This window comes from Thermobia domestica, chromosome 1 (assembly GCF_964235325.1).
Source record: "Thermobia domestica chromosome 1, izTheDome1.hap1.1, whole genome shotgun sequence".
NCBI classification, from domain to species: domain Eukaryota; kingdom Metazoa; phylum Arthropoda; class Insecta; order Zygentoma; family Lepismatidae; genus Thermobia; species Thermobia domestica.
The window spans coordinates 65,703,856-65,724,239 of NC_137454.1; the positions used below are offsets into that span (position 1 = coordinate 65,703,856).

The 20,384-nt window shown below is 35.2% G+C and overlaps 1 protein-coding gene across 3 annotated transcripts in view; it reads right to left on the minus strand.

The window, feature by feature from the left end:
* Positions 1-7,082: 7,082 nt before the first annotated feature.
* Positions 7,083-20,384, minus strand: part of LOC145685654 (uncharacterized) — a 37,003-nt gene continuing 23,701 nt past the window's right edge. For all 3 annotated transcript variants that reach the window (XM_081758056.1, XM_081758060.1, XM_081758049.1), the window contains exon 3: positions 7,083-14,706. In XM_081758056.1, coding sequence (XP_081614182.1) covers positions 13,653-14,706 — 1,054 coding nt within the window. In that variant the 3' untranslated portion in view covers positions 7,083-13,652. The remainder of the gene's footprint in view (positions 14,707-20,384) is intronic.

Genomic DNA, 20,384 nt, shown 5'->3' on the forward strand with positions numbered 1-20,384 from the left:
ACTAAATCGATAGGAACTGGATTTTTTTTTCTATAAACCTAGGAGCGAAAGTGTTAAATCCGTTATAATTTTACCTTTATAGCTGAAATGAAGAAATTCCTAAAAAAAAAAAATGACTCTTTTTTGTTTCTTCTTTTGTTAATATTCACAGATTGCAGGAGCAGTGACTACATACTTCATCATCTTAGTACAATTCGAAACTGGGGAAGTTCAGTTCAACCAAACTACAGAGTCTCCTTAACAAACTGCTTCTACGTTCCCAAATTAATACAATAAAAATGTTTTACTTTCGACACAGGTTAAATACAAGCTAAAGTATAACGTATAATTTCTTGTATAATAAATAAATGTTGCTGATAATATTGAGCCAATCCGTGTCAAATTAACATAAGCTTCAGAACAGATACTAAGAGATTACAGTGAGATTTTAATCTGACCGATATTATCGGTGAGTGGAACAAGCGAAAAGCTCAAGTTGATTTGTGAACCAGTTTCAAGGCTATAGGTCCCGGAAGTTCTCATTTATCAAAAATTGCATGGGTCGTTATTTCTTGGATTTGTATTTGCGGCGTTAGTTAAGGTGTGGTTTTAAAGAATGAAAATGGCTTTCAGATGGTATAGAACACTATAGATTTGTTTTTCGAAATATTAACATTTTAAATTCCTTTTTGTCAAAAAGACATATTTCGAAAATTAAAAAAATATATATATATATGTATATAAACTAAAATTTATTTGAACTGTTACAAATGTATTCCCTAAGTTTGAGACCAACATGGGATCATTTGTTACAAATTTCCATTTTCAAATGTGAAAGTGAAATTCGCTTAATCTATGCTCTTCGTAAAAAAAAAAAAAAAAAAAAAAAAAAAAAATCACAAGAAAGAAATAAGAATGTGCTGAAGACGGACCAGTAGCATAGAAAAACGCCAATTTCACTTCATCTTTCTTTTCGTCTTTTCATAAGATTTATGCCAGTCACTTTGTAGATTGCAGTTATGTATGCACTTACATTTGCCACTCCTAGGTTGTCATCGAATTTGGTGTCTATTTCAATGAATTCAGGTCATACAAAAATATCTTGACAAATAATTTGGGAGTACTTAAAACTGCAGTAGGGTTTCCATCTTTTCAAAGCACAATGTATGTAACTAAAGAGGGAAGAAATGTTCCTACATTTCTTTATCGGAAATAATATAATGATTAAGTCTTTCTAGTATTTCTCTAATAGTCTGATGTAATGTCAAAGTTCACAGGCTAATAAAATGTGTAATAATGTACACTCATGTCCAAACTGATTGTCTCATATCTATAACTGTTTTCTTGTAAGAATATAATTTGATAATGATTTTGCTGGATACTTTTAACACTGATACTATGTGTATAATCGGGAAATGTATATTTGTGGTAAATTTCATAGGAAAAGAATTATAAATACGAAAATTAGAATGAGTAAAACAAAATGTTGCTAAATGGACAAGAAAGTTTTATTTTCGTTTTATTGTTGTTATTTACTACACTTTTGGCATGAAATTTGCCACATACATGTCTGCCGCTTATACACATACTGACATTATAAGAAATACCGGGCGAATTCGTTATCAAATTATATTCCTGCAACATATTTATAAATATGTGACAATAATTTTGGACAGGAGTGTGCCATATAAATCTTTCTAGTGAAGAACGAATCATATTTCTGTAATTGATGAAAGAGAAGTGAGAAAATTTAAATAGTACAGATCCTATATTATGTATACATAAATAAAAATATCACCAATTTAAATAGAATGCAGACTATGTATAGGCAGAAATTTTATGTACCTATATGTAAACAGGTGCGAAGTAAAAATACGAGGGTTGGGGCAAAAGTCATGGCAACTATTTTTTTTCTTCCAGATATGTGAGCGGATCACAAACTTACATGTGTCGTGTGGAAGTTCTGCAGGCATACTATGTATGCAGAACAACAGATGGCTCTGTGATAGCTGGTAGTAGCACAGCGAGGGCTGTGAAAACAGTCAGTTGGTGAGTGTCGTGCGAGATGGAAGTAACCCGTGTTGAGCAGCGCGCTTACATCAAAATAGCCGTTCTCCGAGGGAGAAATGCGATGGAATGTCACAGTGAATTAGTGTAAGCCCTTTGGAATAATGCCCTACCATACCGGACAGTAGCACGGTGGGTAGGAAAGTTTCAGCAAGCACGCGTGTCAACCAGTGATGTGCAACGTTCGGGACGACCTGTCAGTGTGCGGACCGACGTGGCACGTGCCGTCATCGCTCAGCTCCTGGATGAAGACAGACGATGGACGCTACTGGAGTTGGCGGAGGCAAGTGGCATCGAGAAAAGCACCGTCCACAGGATATTGCGTAATGAGCTGTAACTACGCAAAATCGCATCGCGGTGGGTACCGCATGCACTGACGGAAGTTCAAAGGTAGATGCGCTATGCAATATGCTCCGACCACCTTGCACGCTGGCAACAGGACGGTGATCAATTCCTGTCACGAATAATCCCCATCGATGAATTTTAGGCCAGGGCATACGAATCAGAACTGAAACGTCAGTCCGCGGAGTGGCGACATGTTGGATCACCAAGGAGGCAGAAGTTCCGTCAGAATCCTTCCCGTCAAATTGATGGTGATCGTCGCGTATGACGTCAGGGGTGTCATTGTTTGCTCTTTGTTCCACATGGCAGAACAGTGACCGCACAGTACTACAGGGACTTCCTGGTGCGACAGGTACGACGTGGCGTTCGGGAGAAACGTCCGTATCTTGTGGACAGTGCAATAATCCTGCACGATAATGCAAAACCACATAAAGCAGAGTGTGTAGGGTAGCTACTGCGACGTTGGGGATGGGAAGAATTGGAGCACCCACCGTACTCTCCTGACATTTTGTCCTGTGACTTTGATCTCATTCGAAAGATTAAGGAACCACTACGTGGTAGGCGGTTTGCAACACTCGAGGACATTGCTAATGCTGTGCGCGAACAATTGACCCGATTCACACATGGCGCGGCAAATGCTGAGAAGGATGGTATTCAGCGCCTCCAACATCGTTGGCAGCGTATGGTGCAAGTAGCAAGGAACTACTTTGAGGGTCTTTAGGCCCAGATTTGTCATGTCAACTGTATGCGTACTGTGTTGTCAATCTTTTGCACCGTGAAGGCCATATTCCCCTGTATACTACCGTAATAAATTAGTGTGTTACGATATTTCAGTGCTATTCATTTCCACACATGTAGTTAACACCTTGCCCTTTCGTCTGTATATCTCACATTTTCCAACCAGACTGGTATCTTCAAGAAAAAAAATAGTTGCCATGACTTTTGCCCCAACCCTCGTAGAAATAGTTAACGTATCTCCATTTCAATACATAATGGCATCCAGTCTAATATTTTGTTGTTGATGCAACTAACGCTTCCCGCCCTCCGCCTATCGAGCAGTGTCGACGCCAGAGTGATGAGGGAAAAATGAAATGAAATCTTTAAGTTTTACGTCCCACGGTTATGCCGGTTAGGCTAAAGGAGACGGTGATGATGAGAGATGAGTGAAATGGTGGAATGAAGAAAGTGGGAGGAAACGGGAGGACCCCGAGAAAACCCACGAGCACGGTGTTTGTCCACCACAAAGTCCACACGGCGCGAGCCGGGATCGAACCCGTGACCCTAAGCACCGGAGGTGAACGATCTACCACTGAGCCACCGCCCCCCCCCCAGAGTGGTGAGGGGGAAGCAGAAGCAAGTGCCCCTGGTGGCTACATCTTCTTTCAATAAAACACAACATTTTGGGAAAATTATTATGGTTCTAGCGTGTGTCATTATAAAATATGAGGAAATATACGAACTCAACATCTGTATATTTTTAACTTCGATCCAGTAAGCTTTTAAATGGAAAGGTGGATGATTGATCACATAAAGTTTTGTCATATCTCTATGACCAACGAGCAAAATTGATAAAAATAAAAAAAAAACTATAGTTTTTAATGTCAATCATATCTGCGACAAATCACACGTAAAAATCCTCCGCCCCTGAGATCATCACTGTATATAATCTCTGATTTAAAAAAAAAGAAAAAAAAAGTAATACATTGATCTTTGAGAAGTGTGTGGGTTGTTCCTATACACACATTTAGATTAATTAATAAAACCTGTTTTATTCATATTTTTGTAATAAAAATATAAGTAGCATGTAATGGATTATAATGCATTTTCTGAGATTTCTACTCATTTTTTTTACATAGACTATTTTAAAGGTAATCTGTGCTGTTTTAAAGAATGTTCCTGCTCGTTCTCTTTACAAAAAAAATATGTGACTGCTGTTGTTATTTCAGTTGTTTCTGATGTTGATAATGCTGTATTTTGATTTTAAATATATCAGTTCGAAAAATAATTATATACACTTGTCATGAACTACTACAATAATATGTAACATTATAGTATCTTTACAGTAGTTGGGCATGGCTTTCTGCCCAATCTGGCATGTCTGCACACATTTCTTCTTCTCACCAAAGACTTGTTCATACGGGGAATTAATGGTTAAATCATGATTAGCAGTTTGCAGTTTGGAATTCTTCGAGTGACGTGAAGGTTTCTTCGATTACATTACGTATTGAATAACTTTAGCAATAAACATTTCATGGGCTTGAGCATGGAAAATGAGACGTACACAAGAAATCTTTCAATCTTCGGAACTCGTCATAGACTGCGAAGCTGTAAACGTGGTCCCGTCGTCTTGTTGAATCCAAGGATTATCAATTTCGTCCTTGGTTAGCTATCGCATGAACTGGTGAATGATTTTACAATAACGATTTCCATATATTGTTTCTGCAAACAATATTGGGCAGATTATTCTGCTGAATACTGTAATTTACACCACAATCTTGTAGTGATGTAGACGAATATTACCTATGACAGGTGGGTTGTTGCCAAATTATAAATGTGAGTTCTCCATGTACAAATCCTGATAGAAGAAATCATGCCTTATTGATATAGTAAATATAATCCAAAATATTGTTCGCTAATAGTGGTTGAAACCACCCACTATGTTGAATTCGCTTTCCAGGTTATGTGGCCAATAGCTTTTGAACTTTTACTTTAAAGGTCATTTTGTGTTTCTTATGAACTGCATTCTATGGAGTCGCAAGATCAATGTTCTTCTGTTGAATTAACTTTCACAAGATTTGTTGGATTTATATTTATTCCGTTGCATGACAACTGATTATCTGACCTATGGAATGCCTATATTCATAATCTGAAAGCTTAAAAGCTTTATATATAAAGTTTGTTCATTGTAGTGATGTAAACTCATGTCCAAAATGATGGTCGCATATCTATAACTGTCTTGTTGTAAGAATATAATTTGATAATGATATTGCAGGGTACTTTTAATACTGATACTATGTGTATAATCAGGAAATGTATATTTGTGGTAAACTTCACAGGAAAAGAATTATAAATACGAAAATTAGAATGAGTGAAACAAAATGTTGCTAAATGAACAAGAAAGTTTTATTTTCATTTTATTGTTCTTATTTACTGTCTTTTGACATGAAATTTGCCACATACATGTCTTTGCCTATTATACACATACTAACATCATGAAAAATACCGGGCGAATTCGTTATAAAATTATATTCCTAGAGCACCATATTTATAGACACGCGACAATAATTTTGGACATGAGTGTACATAAAAGAGGATTAGAGCTATTTCCTCCGGATTGTGATCGGCATTCTTTGTAGCATAAAGAACCTTGCTGGCCGTAAAGCTCGAATTGATTACAGAAAACACTTTCTTCTAGAGGTATTGCTAATGAGGTCCAGTTCGAGATTGTTTTAACAGAGAATTGAATTATTTGGCTTACTTTCATATAGTTCCTGCTGAGTCGTCGAGGAAGGCGAAGATTCTATTCATGAGTTATGGTGGAAAATTTTAATCGTTTAATACTTCCCAGTCCTTAGAAAAAGAATGCTGAGTATGTGTTGACTCAGTTACTTTTGGTAACCTTAAAATGGCTACCTGGTCTGGAAGAGTAATAAGTATACATATCTTGATCGAAGTAATCTCTGTTCAGGAACCTAGTATGTCAAAAGAAATCATATTTATTGTTCAGTGTTGCAAACTAAGGACGCTACAGTAATAATAAAAATTCATATTTGGAAGACTCTACAGTAGTAATAACGCAGGTGAGACAAACGGGAAAATGCACATCCAGAGTACTTCAGTGTCTTATACTATGATCATTATATATCGAATGAATAGAAATCAAATTACAACACATCGAAAATTTTACTTTTTCCAGTCTTTATTTCGAAAAACTACATCTAACTGTAAAGGTGATTTTAATGGACGTGAAAATCATGCTGTTTACAGCAACTTACAGCACAATGGTTAATCTCAAACCATTCTGGAGATATAGAAGCACTTGTAAAGACTACAACACTGCCTAAAATTATGTAATTTCAAAGTCTGACAAAAATTTGATATAATGTAAAAATAAATCAAAAATAGTTTAGAAGTTCCCACACATACGCCATTATAAGCACTATATCAAATTCTACTGTTCTTTCGTATCTGCGAAATGGTTTGATATCAAATTGCTGTAAATGTATCATGATCATTATGCCTATTGAAAAGCATCTACATGGTTAAATGTGATACTTCTGTAAACACTTTTCCAAAATAAAGTCCTTTGAAAGAACTCGAATTTTAAATATCTTCTTTGTTTCTTATTCGAAACACGTCATATGATGACCGTAGTATTAGACACTACGGTACTTTGGATGTGTCATCGTCCGCCTCACTTACATGATGTAGTGTTATTTGATTAAAAAAAAGAAATAGAACTTTATATTGGGTTGGCAACATTGTTAACGTAGTTGTATCACACAATGTTCCACTGCTGATATTTGCATGGTACGAAATTCCAGTGTTTTGTATTTATTGGTTTAAAAGTTACAAGGGCATATCACGATAAATGATCCATCAAGTATACATATATATTCAGTAGTCTTACATGTATCAAAGAAATAGTTTTCAACTTAGTAGATTGTCTTTTAATATATAAGTGATCAAGAATATTGATTTTATAAGCTTTATTTACAATTACATACAGAATTTGGACTGTAGTTCGGACTTATGACGGAACTTTACAATTCGGAAAAGATTAAAGAAATAAACAGTAGAACTTACCAAGTAAAAAATTTTACATAGCTGAGGCTAGTTTCAAATTATCAAACACCCATTCACTAATCTAATTTCCTTTTTAAAAAATTACTCTTCTATTACTTTGCATTTAACGTAAATTATGCGAATATAGCAAAAATCACTTTTGGTATAAACTCTCACAATGATTTTTCTTCCTTGCATTAATTGTCAAATGCTTCATTAAACTTAAAAGTTGTTATTTGTTAATTTAAATTAACTTTTATGACAAACTCTCACAATAATATAATTTTTCAGTTGGATGAATTAATGTAGGTCTTCTCTATTTTCTGTACAGCCTATTTGCCATATTCTTCTAAGGAGTACAATCCCACAGCTTTGATCAAACATATTATATTATTATTACCTAGGTACATAGGGCTACTAAATTTTGTATATCATATTCTTTACCAGAAGTGTGTTTCTTGACGTCTAACACTAGCTCAATTATTCGGAGGAACTTGCCCACTTAAATTAAAAAGTACCAAAAACACATGGACAATTAATTAAAATAAGATTATTTTATTTAAGATGCATGACAGAAACGTCTATATCCTTGGATATGACTAAATATGTGGTGAATGTAAATAGTATTTAAAAAATGGGGGGAAAGAAATATAACACTATTATTTACAAATTATGTTAGAAAATTATAACTATAGCATCGTCATGCCTTGAATGATCACTGTTGCCACAATATTGGGGAGTTCTGTCGCAGAATTTATACTTTTTCCAACATATAAGGGCTAGATAAAATTTAATGGCAACATTGCTATAATTCGTAGATGGCTTTGTGCACAGAACACCTGTTACATTCCTTCAATGTAATCGCGTATCTCTATCACCTCCCGCCACACATGTAGAGGACGTCGTACACTGTCAGCGCGTTAATTATCTTTGTCGGTGTTTTGCAGAAACTACCATATCGTACGGATGATAGTGTTTTCATATAAAACTCAATAATATTTCGTCCTTGTACCTTTTTGCAGACATATTCTATTACTTGTCTGAGTGAACTCTTGCATTCATGCCCGTAAATCTACCTAAACATCTAGATACATCGCCTATCTAAGGAGAAATTACTTTATCAGAAAATTGTAGTATCTCGTTTGTTATTATTACATTTAAGCGAGTAAGGTTTCTTGCACTCACAATGTACCCCTATTTATAACCAATTTATTATTGTTGGCAATCAATTGATGAGGTAATGTATGCAGGTCAAATGAGTAATTTGAAACGACAATTAAGTATTCTGACCATCGTTATCTGAAAACTATCGAGGTCCTAACGAGATTCATGTTATTTGTACACTGGTCATATATGTTTAAACTGTATCCTGTAACACAAGATGGCATTTTGTATCTAAAACCAAGTGCAGAGAATTGCGTGAAAAATTTATCTTAATTTTGTCTTAATTAAGTGTTGGAAAGAATAATACACCCACAAAATTCCAATTATTCAATATTGGCTTTATATATATATATACTAGCCTTTGGCCAGCTGGGGGCTTCGTCCCCAGACCCCCGTATTTGCTCGGCCTACGGCCTCGCATGTCATATGTTCGTGCATTTATTCTTAATGTTTCCTTAAATCGGCCCAACATCCCCAGATCTCATATTTACCATCCTTTGCTCCTTAATACTCTGCTTAATAACTCACAGTTTATTTTTTTTATAGCAACCTTTGTTTTGTCAACCACAATTTATCGACTTATTGTATAATGAATGATGATGTTGGATTCTCATTTTCAGAGGTTTTTTTTTCTTATTTATAATTTTCAAAAAATAAATATGAGATTTTTGTTAGACCATAACTCTTGCATATTTGTAAGACAAAGGTCGATTCTTTTTCTTGTAACTTTGTAGTATTTCCACACCACCCCTGTAGTATCCCGCTACACGCATACTCCTTTGAATGAAAGCTTTTGCTTCGTCATGTCTTTCGTATACTAAAAAAACTGGAACGTAAGTGGTATTTGTGTCTGGGAAGGTTCGTATCATAGTGTGAAAATGAAGTTCAATATGATTTGTATTTGGACAGGCACCAAGCATTCTCCATAAAGAAGCTTAAAGGGATTTCTTTTTGCGTAGACTCTTATGTTACTATCAAGTATAAGTGAAAAGGAATTTTTGCAGCAGACATGTATCATACTCCGAAATGAAAGTCCAATGGTGTTGTTCCCTGGGTATAGTTGTTATTTCTTTATTACATTTTTACGGGTACACTGGAAGTGTTGAAATTAAAAAAAAAAAAAAAAGCATCAGATCCTAAGCATTATGCATTGCAACACCACATCGTTGTATATTGGGGTTGTAAATTTCTCAGACGTTTGTTTTATGCCCAAATAATTGAAAAGGAACGATAACCATTTCTGCAGTCTAAGACGAACTTTTATTTTTGCAGTGTTTTGCCCATTGAACACCATCTATAACTGACATTGTAATTAATTGTGTATGTAATCTGTTTACTTATTACATACTGAATGCAAGAAGAAAGAATACACTTATCATACATGAATTAGATACTTCAAACGGAAGTAGGCTCAAATCTTGCAAACGGTCCGAGATATTGAAAAAATAATCGAAAAAATCTCCCTTTTATAGTATCATTTGCCAATTTTTATCACGGCGTCTATAACTTTTGTCTGTAATGAACATGTACAGATGTTTCCAGGAATGTCAAGGAGATTCATGCTCATATGCGAGAGATGCGCTGTGTAGAGAGCGCAGGTTCTTGTCCTCGGAACGATTACAATTATCGGAGGTACCGGTACTGATTTGATATGTAGTGCACAACTGTTTAAAACAAATAACATTAAATAAAATTAAACAATTAACAGCAACCGCTATAATGATAACTTAAGGTAACAACAACCGTGCATTTTAACAAGAAATCAACAAGAATACAACATATAAAGCAACTGTACCAAACACGTTCCGTAATACCCGTTTCAAAAATCCCCTAAAAACTAAAAATATTCACTTTTGGCAATTTTCCTTTGACATGTTAAATTTAGTCATTGTAATCCTAAAGAAATTGCCCAATAATTTTGAGATATAAAAGTAGTTCATATAAATAAACCCCACCAAAGTTGGAATTTTTTATTTCTGTTAATTTATAAAGGTAAGCAAGAAAGTTCTGTCGCTTTTGTGGAGGTCTGTGTTCAATTGGACCTCCCACCGTGAGTTGAATGCGAATGAGGATAAGACGAAGGACAGCTGTTGTTCTGCGTATGTGCAGCATACTACCTGGTTATGGTAGTTCAGTTACATTGTGAACTTGCGTAAGAACAGAGTGAATGAGACCTCCACAGAGCGTCATAAAGGCGTGTATGCAATACGAGTTTAAAGTGGGGACAAAGGCAGCTGCAGCGGAGCGGAATTCTACCGACTTTCTTTTTTTTTCCTATCTCAACTATCTGACAGATAAGATTTTGTATCCCAAGAAAACGCCCATTTAAATAGCATAGGAATTTCTTCATCCCCTTTCGACCCCTGAAAAATTAAAAATATTCACTTTTGGCAATTTTTTCACGGTTAGTTCTCAAAGGCTACAATCATGCCAAATTTCATCATTCTAATCATACCGGAAGTGCCTAAACATTTTAGGGTGTAGAAGACGTCCCACATAAATAACATGCGAAAGATTTTTTCAGTTCTCCATAAAACCAATCTACGGTTGCAAATTTTCATTTCTAATGATTCACGTAGGTAAAGCTAACGAAAACGTAGAAGCATACCGAATTTCAAGCTTTTATTCCAATACAAAGTATCTAAAACATGAGATTATACGTCAAAAAAGGTCCATTTAAATAACATGCGTAAATTTTTCATTCCCTCCTTAGAACCCCTAAATATTAAAAATATTCACTTCTGGCATTTTACTGTGGGTTTGTCCCGAAAAGCTATAATCATAACAAATTTAATCATTGTAGCCCTGCAGGAAGTGCTCAATAATTTGAGGGTGTAAAAGGTGTCCCATATAAATAACATGGGAAAGATTTTTCAGTTCTCTATAAAACCACTCTAAAGTTGGAATTTTTTACTTTTGGCAATTTTTCTGTCGGTTAGTCCTGGAAGGCTACAATCATGCCAAATTTCATCATTCTAATCTTGCCGGAAGTGCCTAAACATTTTGGGGTATAGAAGACGTCCCATATGAATAACATTGGAAAGATTTTTCAGTTCCCCATAAAACCACTTTACGGTTAGAAATTTTCATTTCTGATGATTCACGTAGGTAAAGCTAACGAAAGCGTACAAGTATACCGTTTTTGAAGTTTTTATTCCAATTCTAAGTACCTAAAACATGAGATTATACATCCAGAAAAAGTCTCATTTAAATAACATGGGGAAATTCTTCATCCTCTCTTTAGACCCTCTAAAAATTAAAAATATTCCCTTTTGGCAATTTTACTGTGGGTTTGTCCCGAAAAGCTATAATCATGTCAAATTTAATCATTGTAGCCCTGCATGAAGTGCTCAATAATTTGAGGTTGTAAAAGGTGTCCCATATAAATAACATGGGAAAGATTTTTCAGTTCCCTATAAAACCACTGTAAGGTCGGAATTTTTTACTTGTACTGATTTACTTAGGTAGTGCTCACGAAAATGTGTAAGCATAACGAATTTCAAGTTTCTATTCCAATTCTAAGTACCTAAAACATGAGATTATAAGTCCAAAAAAAGGTCCATTTAAATAACATAGGGAAATTTTTCATCCCCTCTTTAGACCCCCTAAAAATTAAAAATATTCACTTTTGACAATTTTCCTGTGGGTTAGTTCCGGAAAGCTACAATCATGCCAAATTTAATCATTGTAGCCCTACAGGAAGTGCTCAATAATTTATGTCAGCTCATGTAGTTTTATATATAGTTAGGATATTTGTAACTGTAAATATACAGCTTCCCTACAGTAACCACTTTGTCTAGTTGCTCGTTTCTAAAAAAAACTTTATTTGGTAAGTTTGATGGCAGTTGCACCAACGCAATTCTGACAGTCCATACAGGTCAAAGAAATGCTTAGTTGGAGTTTTGTGTCCATTTCAGACGCAAGGATAGGGTCGCGGTGGCTCAGAGGTAGAGCACTCCCTTCTGGTGCATTGAATACCTGGTTCGATCCTATTTCCCGCCAAGTACTGCACTTTTTGGTGAACAACTACCGTGTGTCTGAGTTTTCTCGGGGTTCTTCTGTTTCCTCCCACTTTCGTCATTGTACCATTATCATCCATCTTGTCACTTTTTAGCCTCGGTGAATAATCGTGGGATAACACACTAGAAAAGGAGGCATGGACCTACAGCTTGGGATCCGACTCCCATGAGCTCCCACAAGAAATCCAACACTGTCTCTCGCACCAAAGACCAACACTGTTTCTAACCATATAGCCACGATAGAGTTCATGGGTCGAAGAGAGTGTGTAGCTCTCAAGAGTAAAGCAGTGTCTATAATGCAACACTGCAAGTGATCTGTATACCGTGTCAGTAAATAATTGACATTTCACAATGATCTGGAGAACTAAAACGAAAAACAGAGCAGAAATTATTGATTGAGTACATGTTTTCTTCTCGTAGATTCATACATTGTAGATCTTTTTAGCAATAAACAATAAACGGCAATGTTCATTGTTACTTTCATAAAAGTATACATTCATGAACGTATGCTGCTTTCACTTCCCATCTGCTGCGTGCTATGTTTAATTTAAATTATTTAACAAGAAACAGTGAAAATGTAATAGCACATACACTATAAGTGTTTTCGCTAAAATACTTCATTAGACAGGAAGGGGAATAAATACTCAAAAACGAACAAAAACGAAAGGAAGAAAAAGAACGTGAAGGATTCAGATGAACACTCTTCTGGAATGTTTGAATATCCGAAAACCTACAGTGGTGTTGAAAAGTACCAATTCTCGTTTTCATTATTATTTCCAAGTTACAATCAAAAATTGGCAATTACATTGCATCTTCTTCTTCTTCACCTCAACCATAGGTTGGTGGGCAACATGCAAATTTTTAAACTTTTCTCTCCCCTGAGAGAGCTGTTTTATACTTTGATAAGGTACATTGCATAGTAATGACAAACAGAAACGTGTCTATCATGCTGATACGACGTAAGTGTGATTTCCTTCATAATCGCGGAACAATCTAATGCGGCCCATGTTCTCTTATGCGTTTGGTTGCTCTCTTCACACTTCCCTACCATTTTCCAAATTGAAGAATGTACAGTATGAATAACATATACTACAAACTGGACATATAAAAATTTATGTTGTGTAAGTTTGGCTCACTACCCCATATATTAACTTTTACTACAAGTGAGTCACATGGTAAATACACTTCCTTAGTTTTACTACTAAATATTTTTTTATAATAGAGATTAAGTTTGAACTTCACTACAAGATTTTTTTCGCACGTCATTTCTCATATGTTTTGCAGTAAACTGAGTTTTTACGTGTGAGTTAACATGTGTCTACTCAAATCATGCATCCGAGAATACATCTTCCCACACCCGTGACACATATATGGTCTTTCTTCTCTATGAGTTAATGTATGTTTTCTCAAATAACCTTTCGCATGAAAAGTCCTGCCACACATGTCACAGGTGTATTGCATTTTACCTTTATGAATTACTCTTTTCTTTTTCAAATTAGGCTTATGTTCAGACTTATGAGTTAGCATATGCCTCCTCAAAAGAAATTTTTCAATGAACGTCTTATTACACTCCGGGCAAGAATATGGTCTTTCAGTAGTATGAGTAAGCATGTGTTTTTTCAGAGTAGGCCTATCACGGACTACCTTGCCACACACCTGACAAGAGAGTAGGCGCTCACCTGTATGAACTGTTCTATGGGTATTAAAATTACTTCTGTGTCTGAATGTTTTGCCACACTCGTGACAGCTGTATAGATTTGCTTTCCCGTTTGTATGAGTTAATACATGAAATTTTAAATAATATTTTTTACCAAACGTCCTACCACACTCCTCGCACGTGTACGGTTTCTCACCTGAATGGACTGATTTGTGTTCGTTCAGGTTCGACTTACGTGTGAACAATTTTCCACACACATCGCAGGAGAATTGTTTCTTATCTGCATGGGTTAATTGGTGATTCTTCAGATTAGATCGTTGTCGAAACTTCTTACCACACAACTGGCAGGAGAGCGATTTTTCACCTGTATGGATTGACATGTGTTGTTTCAAAGTAAATTTATGTCTGAACGTCTTTCCACACACTTGGCAGTAATGTGGTTTCTCACCGGTATGAATTAATGTGTGCTTTCTAAGAGTAGATTTGTCACTGAACGCCTTTCTGCACAACTGGCATACGTACGATTTCTCATCCTTATGTATTAGCATGTGTCTATTTAGCTTATATCTTAATGTAAATGATTTGCCACATTGCTGGCAACAGAAATCCTCATTGTTATAGCTTAATGCGTTCTTTATTGCTTCAGAACTTGAGACTACTGTGCCATTATTTTCATAGCGAGAATTATCGGCTCTGAAATGTTTAGCAAGCCTTGGTATTACAAAAAATAACTATCTGAATTCTAGAACAACTTTGTTTAAATTATTATTATATAAATCTTAACCTTATGTTTTTCTGATAATTTTATAATTGAAATTATCTATTTTGTGTGTTTTTGGACTTTAGGTTTTTACATTTAAATTCTTAAGAGTTATCGCATTGTAAGTACCATTTTCGGTCGATCCACTTGTTGAAAAATCTTATTACTATTTGTAGGTACGTACGAACTAACAACTAGAAATCCTGATCATTTACGTTTATAAGGAAGTATCATATACACCAAGTCATGCATGGAAAGAGATTCTGTATCACAACGAAGTGCGATAAAGATAAATTCAATATCACAACAAAGAAGTGCGCAACAAACAATACCTTACCAAGCTAAAGAAGGTTCACGCTTTTAATATGGATAAGAAAATGTACATCTGCAATATTTTGATAAACTACAAAATTTATTTCCGGGGACATGAAGGTGCAATGTCAACATACAGTTCGGGTCAGGCTTAAAAGACATTTTCCCCAACCACTGCTTCTTTTCACCCCCATAAACCTCGGTTAGTCCTCGCGAGCATGTAAGCTGTCAGTGCTCTCAGTGTTGCCATAACTAGCTCTATTCCACTTGTGTAGTTAGAGCTCGGCAAAAATAAGGAAAAAAATTTCCTTCCTATTTTCAGTCAACAACGATAAAAATGATGTGAATTATCAACAGACACACTATGAAAAGGATAAAAATAAGGAAAAAAACTAGGTGCAAGTTCAACGTAGCTCTAAAATAACGAATTACATACCCAAATAAGTATTTTTCTTTCTTTTCTTTTCGTTTCTTTTTTTTTAATAAGCTATACGCAATTTTGACTAGAGCAATCAACACGAGCTTATTACATTTGACAATTTCAAACGCAGATAGAACAGCACGACTCCTATCAACTTTACTACTGCATTTTTAAGTGTTTTCACTATTTCTTAATTTAATTAGTTTCCCAATTTACTTATGATTCTAGAGCGACACAAAAAATTGAATGACACAATTAAAAACTAAACCCACTTCTCGCCCGTCGCAAGAACCTGCTATTTTTAGAAAACGATTTGTTGGAAGACTGGAAATGAATAAATAGAAACCAATACTCTATTTGAAAATAAAAACGACAGTAATTACCTTTTACTCCGATTCTGAGTCAGAATTTGTTTGTTCACTTTATGACGTGAAGTCTTCAATTTCCATTATGAAAGGGTAGTGTTTGCGTCATCAAAAACATGCTGTAGGTCCCGATAAATATCTTCGACTTTTTTTTACATGTTTTGTGTTAGTTAATCCATTTTTCACTATCAACACTATCACACACAGATTGCAGTATTTCCTGTAGTTCGTTGACAGGTTGTCCTTTGAGGTTTTGTGCCATGACTTTTCGCTTAATTTCCAACCACATCTCCATAGGATTCAAGATGGGAGGATGCGGAGGATGTCTCAATAGTATGTGCCCGTGGGATGCAGCCATTTCGTCAACAATGAAGCGCTTTTCATACTTTCCCTTCTGTATAATTATTTGAAGAAGAACTGGTTTGATTGGCACGAGAGTAGGGACTTCAATATTATGAGATATCATATAATTAATAATGGATGCTTTGTTCCAGGAAGAGTTAGGCTTGGGATCAATAATTCGTGAGTGGTATGAAGCATTGTCAATGACTATCACACTCGGTTTCTCCAAACACATCAAAACAGAATTTAAAAAACAGTTTTCAAAAATATCTGAAGTCATTGCTCCATGAAAGTCTGCAGGGGCGTCGACCATCTTTTTGTGGATCATGAAAAGCGCGTCTTGAAGAAAACCAGACAAAGCAAAATGACAATTTGTTTTTCTTTTCTATCGGAAGTTTCAGTTGTACAGTTTTCAGTTTCGTCAGTTCAGTTCTTCATTTTATAGGTGTTAGTGTTATACCAAGTCTCGTCTAGATATAAATCACAATAGCCTTCTCGTCTCAGTTATTGGAGCATCTCTAGACATCGGTATCGCCACGCGATAACTTCCTGAGATTCAGCCCTGACAAGTTCCATTCCAACAGTCTTGTACTTGAAATCCATGCTATGCAGAACTCTGCTTAATGTTCTGCTGCTACATGTGAACTCGTAGTCCGTTCCGGCTGTTTTTTGCTTCATAACATGGGTCAGTTATTCTCTTTTGAGGCCTTCTCCGTTCTTATAAAACTCATATATCGTACGACGCAACAAGCCCCTGCAAAAGTCGTCGATATTATCAAAGGGAAATTTTGTTCTAGCTACTTTTCTTTGTGGGAGTTTCATACCGTGGTAAGTCCAAATGAGAAACTCTCTTTACTGTATTCACACTTTCACCTGTTGCCTCACTAATTTGTGGACGTTCTTATGATATAACATACCGTTGTTACCTTGTATGATATCGCGAACAAAACGTCTTTCATTCTGCACAATTTGAATAGTTTGCTTCCGTAACTTTCCTCCCTTCCCGATAATAGTTCTCTTTTTCTTCGTCGTTCTCTCCTCAGAAGTACTTGCAGTAGGCACCTCGTCAGGCATTACTTCACGTCCCGAAGATTCACCGATCAGCCATGGTCTGAATATGTTCGCCATTATATAACAAAATAAATAGGAATAAACACGAAATAAAAAAATGAATATAGAATAAAGTAAAGAATACAAGGATGGAAAAGACACAAAACAAATCACTCGCAAAAGTATACAGACCTGTCACTCAATATATTTTCTCACACAAGCTGACCAAGTATTGAAATATATATATAAAAGCTCTCTACGTATGTCCCAAAGTATAATCTACCTTTGGTCGGATTCCAGGCCATATGAGTTTATGGGAAACAACCCATCTGCGGATTTTCTCGAAGTATTCCCGTTTCATTTCACATTTTCTTTCACATTCATTCACTTTCATTAATCATTCATCGTGTTACGTAAAGCTTACAGATCTCATTGCATAGAGGTACAGATAAATTTAGTTATATATTAGGCCAAGTTTTCGAATACATTCTTGAAGGTTTCAATTAGCATAGCTTCCTTTCTTTTCCACGCGTCTTGTGATAAAGGTTGTGGTGGAAGAATAATTTCCCACACATTCAAATTACATTTAGTATAAGTTTCTTTATTCATACCTGGTCTTTCACGAATTCAACTTCTTCATGCAAATGTAATCTCAGATACTCTCGGTGCTGCACTCCAAGTCAAATAAATAAATAAATAAAAACTCTAGCAAATACATTTTTCCAGTATTTTTGATGGTTTTCAAGTTTTCTGTTGTCAAAGTTTCTGCTGTTTTTCCTTTCCTAGTTACCCCGTGTCCGGAAGATTAAAAAACATCAAAAAACATAAAAAAAAAACTTTTTCCGGAGCTGGCCTTACCTAGTGAGAAACATGCATCGAAAGCTTACAACTGGTACGTGAACAAATGCAGAGGTGCCGATATGGTTGCCGTTTCCACTACTAATGCTTTCTTCGTTAAAACATAAAACACAAATTTATGAGGTTCAATAGGAAACTGACATTTAAAAGAATAATTCAGTGGGAATGGATATTTTTAACATGTCCAAGTAACGCTGTGAAGTTAAGGTGCTAAGAATAACAAATGGGTCACTGATACGTGTTACCTAGATCCATAGATCCCTGCACATATCATTTTACACGTATCTGTTTATCTGTTCACACTAGCGTTGATTTTGTTTGATTACTTTCCTTATAACATATTTTTGCATTGCAAAGTTGGGGTCCTGCTAAAATTGTTCCACTGACCACTTAAATTACACTCACCGATCTGGATCATCCTCAGAAAGATGTTGCTGCAGTTGTAGCTTGCAAAGATGCCACTTATACGTCGTTAACACCCTATAAATGGAGGTTTGGCTGACGTGGCATTTGAATGATGATTGATGTGCGTTGCGCTGTGGAGAGTGTTAAGACACAGGTACATAAGGTACAGGTACAAACCTAAGAACGCAACAACTGCTATCAATTTTATGTGTTACTAAAATGCAGTTGCCACATCTTATCACACATGACATACATCTCCATCACGACTTCTATGTCTTATTATCAGTACAGTCTTCTTTCATCAATTTATTCATCTTTTGTATAGTAAACATTATCTAACACTCAAAAAAATGAAAAAAGAAACGAAAGGAATAAAAAAGTACAAAAATATAGAATACATAAAATAAGATAAAATATAAAATTGAAAAAAAAAATAAAAATAAACAAGAACTAACGAAAAAGTTTTCACAAACTACTCATGTACCTTAGTCAATAGTTATTGCTATATTGTGACCATCACATTTTAACTTGAATCGAAGTTCTATTACTCTTCTTGCGTTGTGGACCATTTTAGCACTCTCAGATTATTGTTTCATAACGGTGTTATAACTATAAATCATCAGTTGCTATATATATATACCTACAGCTGTTGACCTATGTAAGTACGGTGTTATTATAGAGCGTCTCACCCTTAGATTGCAGTACAGGAGTAAATGGCAATGCTTTTCCGTATGCCCATTGTTGCCAAACTTAGCCTGAATTTTAGAAATAGTTTTCTTTTTTCTTCTTTTTCTTTACTAAATATGGATAGATTATTGTAGGACATTGTATTCTCTATCAAATAATCTGTTTTTCTCATATCAAGAAGAATTTTCAAGTATTGAAATAAATTGAAATAGTGAAATCTTACTAACGGCAAATTCTAACGTCGCGTTAAATATATCACGTCATAAGTTCGGAACTATAAGAGATACAAAATTGAAACTTATACAGGTATTAACACTATATTCGGTGTCAATGTTGGAAAAGTTTGCATTCAAAAAAACTTTTCGAATTTTAAAATAAAAAATAAAATGTAAGAGAAAGTGCGTGCACTATTGCAATGCAATATCTAAAAAGTTGACTAGTGAGAAACTTTTTTATTTTTCAGGTTAGATGGAGTGCAAAGCGAAAAAAATGTTGAGAAATGATTGAAGTTATTTTTTAATAAATCCAGGTCGATATCTTTCTTTATTTATGTTTTATGACTTTTAGTGTTAAGAGTCAACTTTCCAAAGCGCGTGCATCTGACCAGAAAAAAGGCAGTGACAAATTTTGCGAATGTTATTTTCCTTATAACGTTTGTTTTAAAGTCACTGATATAGAGTTTCTTGCTATGCCGATGAGTATTGACTGTTGATACTATGCGAGCACGAATCTACTGCTTAACAGAAGCATGATCGCAAAATCGAATCCTAGACCACACTTACGAGAAACATTGCTACGAGAAACTCCACTCAATCTTATGTTTCACTTACTCGTAATATATATATATATATATATATATATATATATATGTGTGTGTGTGTGTGTGTGTGTGTAAGACTAACATTCAGACGTATAGTTTTTATTTTCTTTCTTCCAAGGAAGGCAAATTTCAATCGCAGGTGAATAGTAAGTAGTGGACACGAATCAGGATAGTAATTCAGTTAGCAATAACATAAATCACAAAAGTGCAGTTGGAACTCAAAGAAAACCAAGTATTTCTTCAGGAGATATCTATGGAAGAGGAAAAAGCAGGTCAACAACAAAACTCCTCACTCATTGGTGATAAAAAGTTATTAGCTTTTGTAATTGATTTGTTACAGTTCGCACGTGG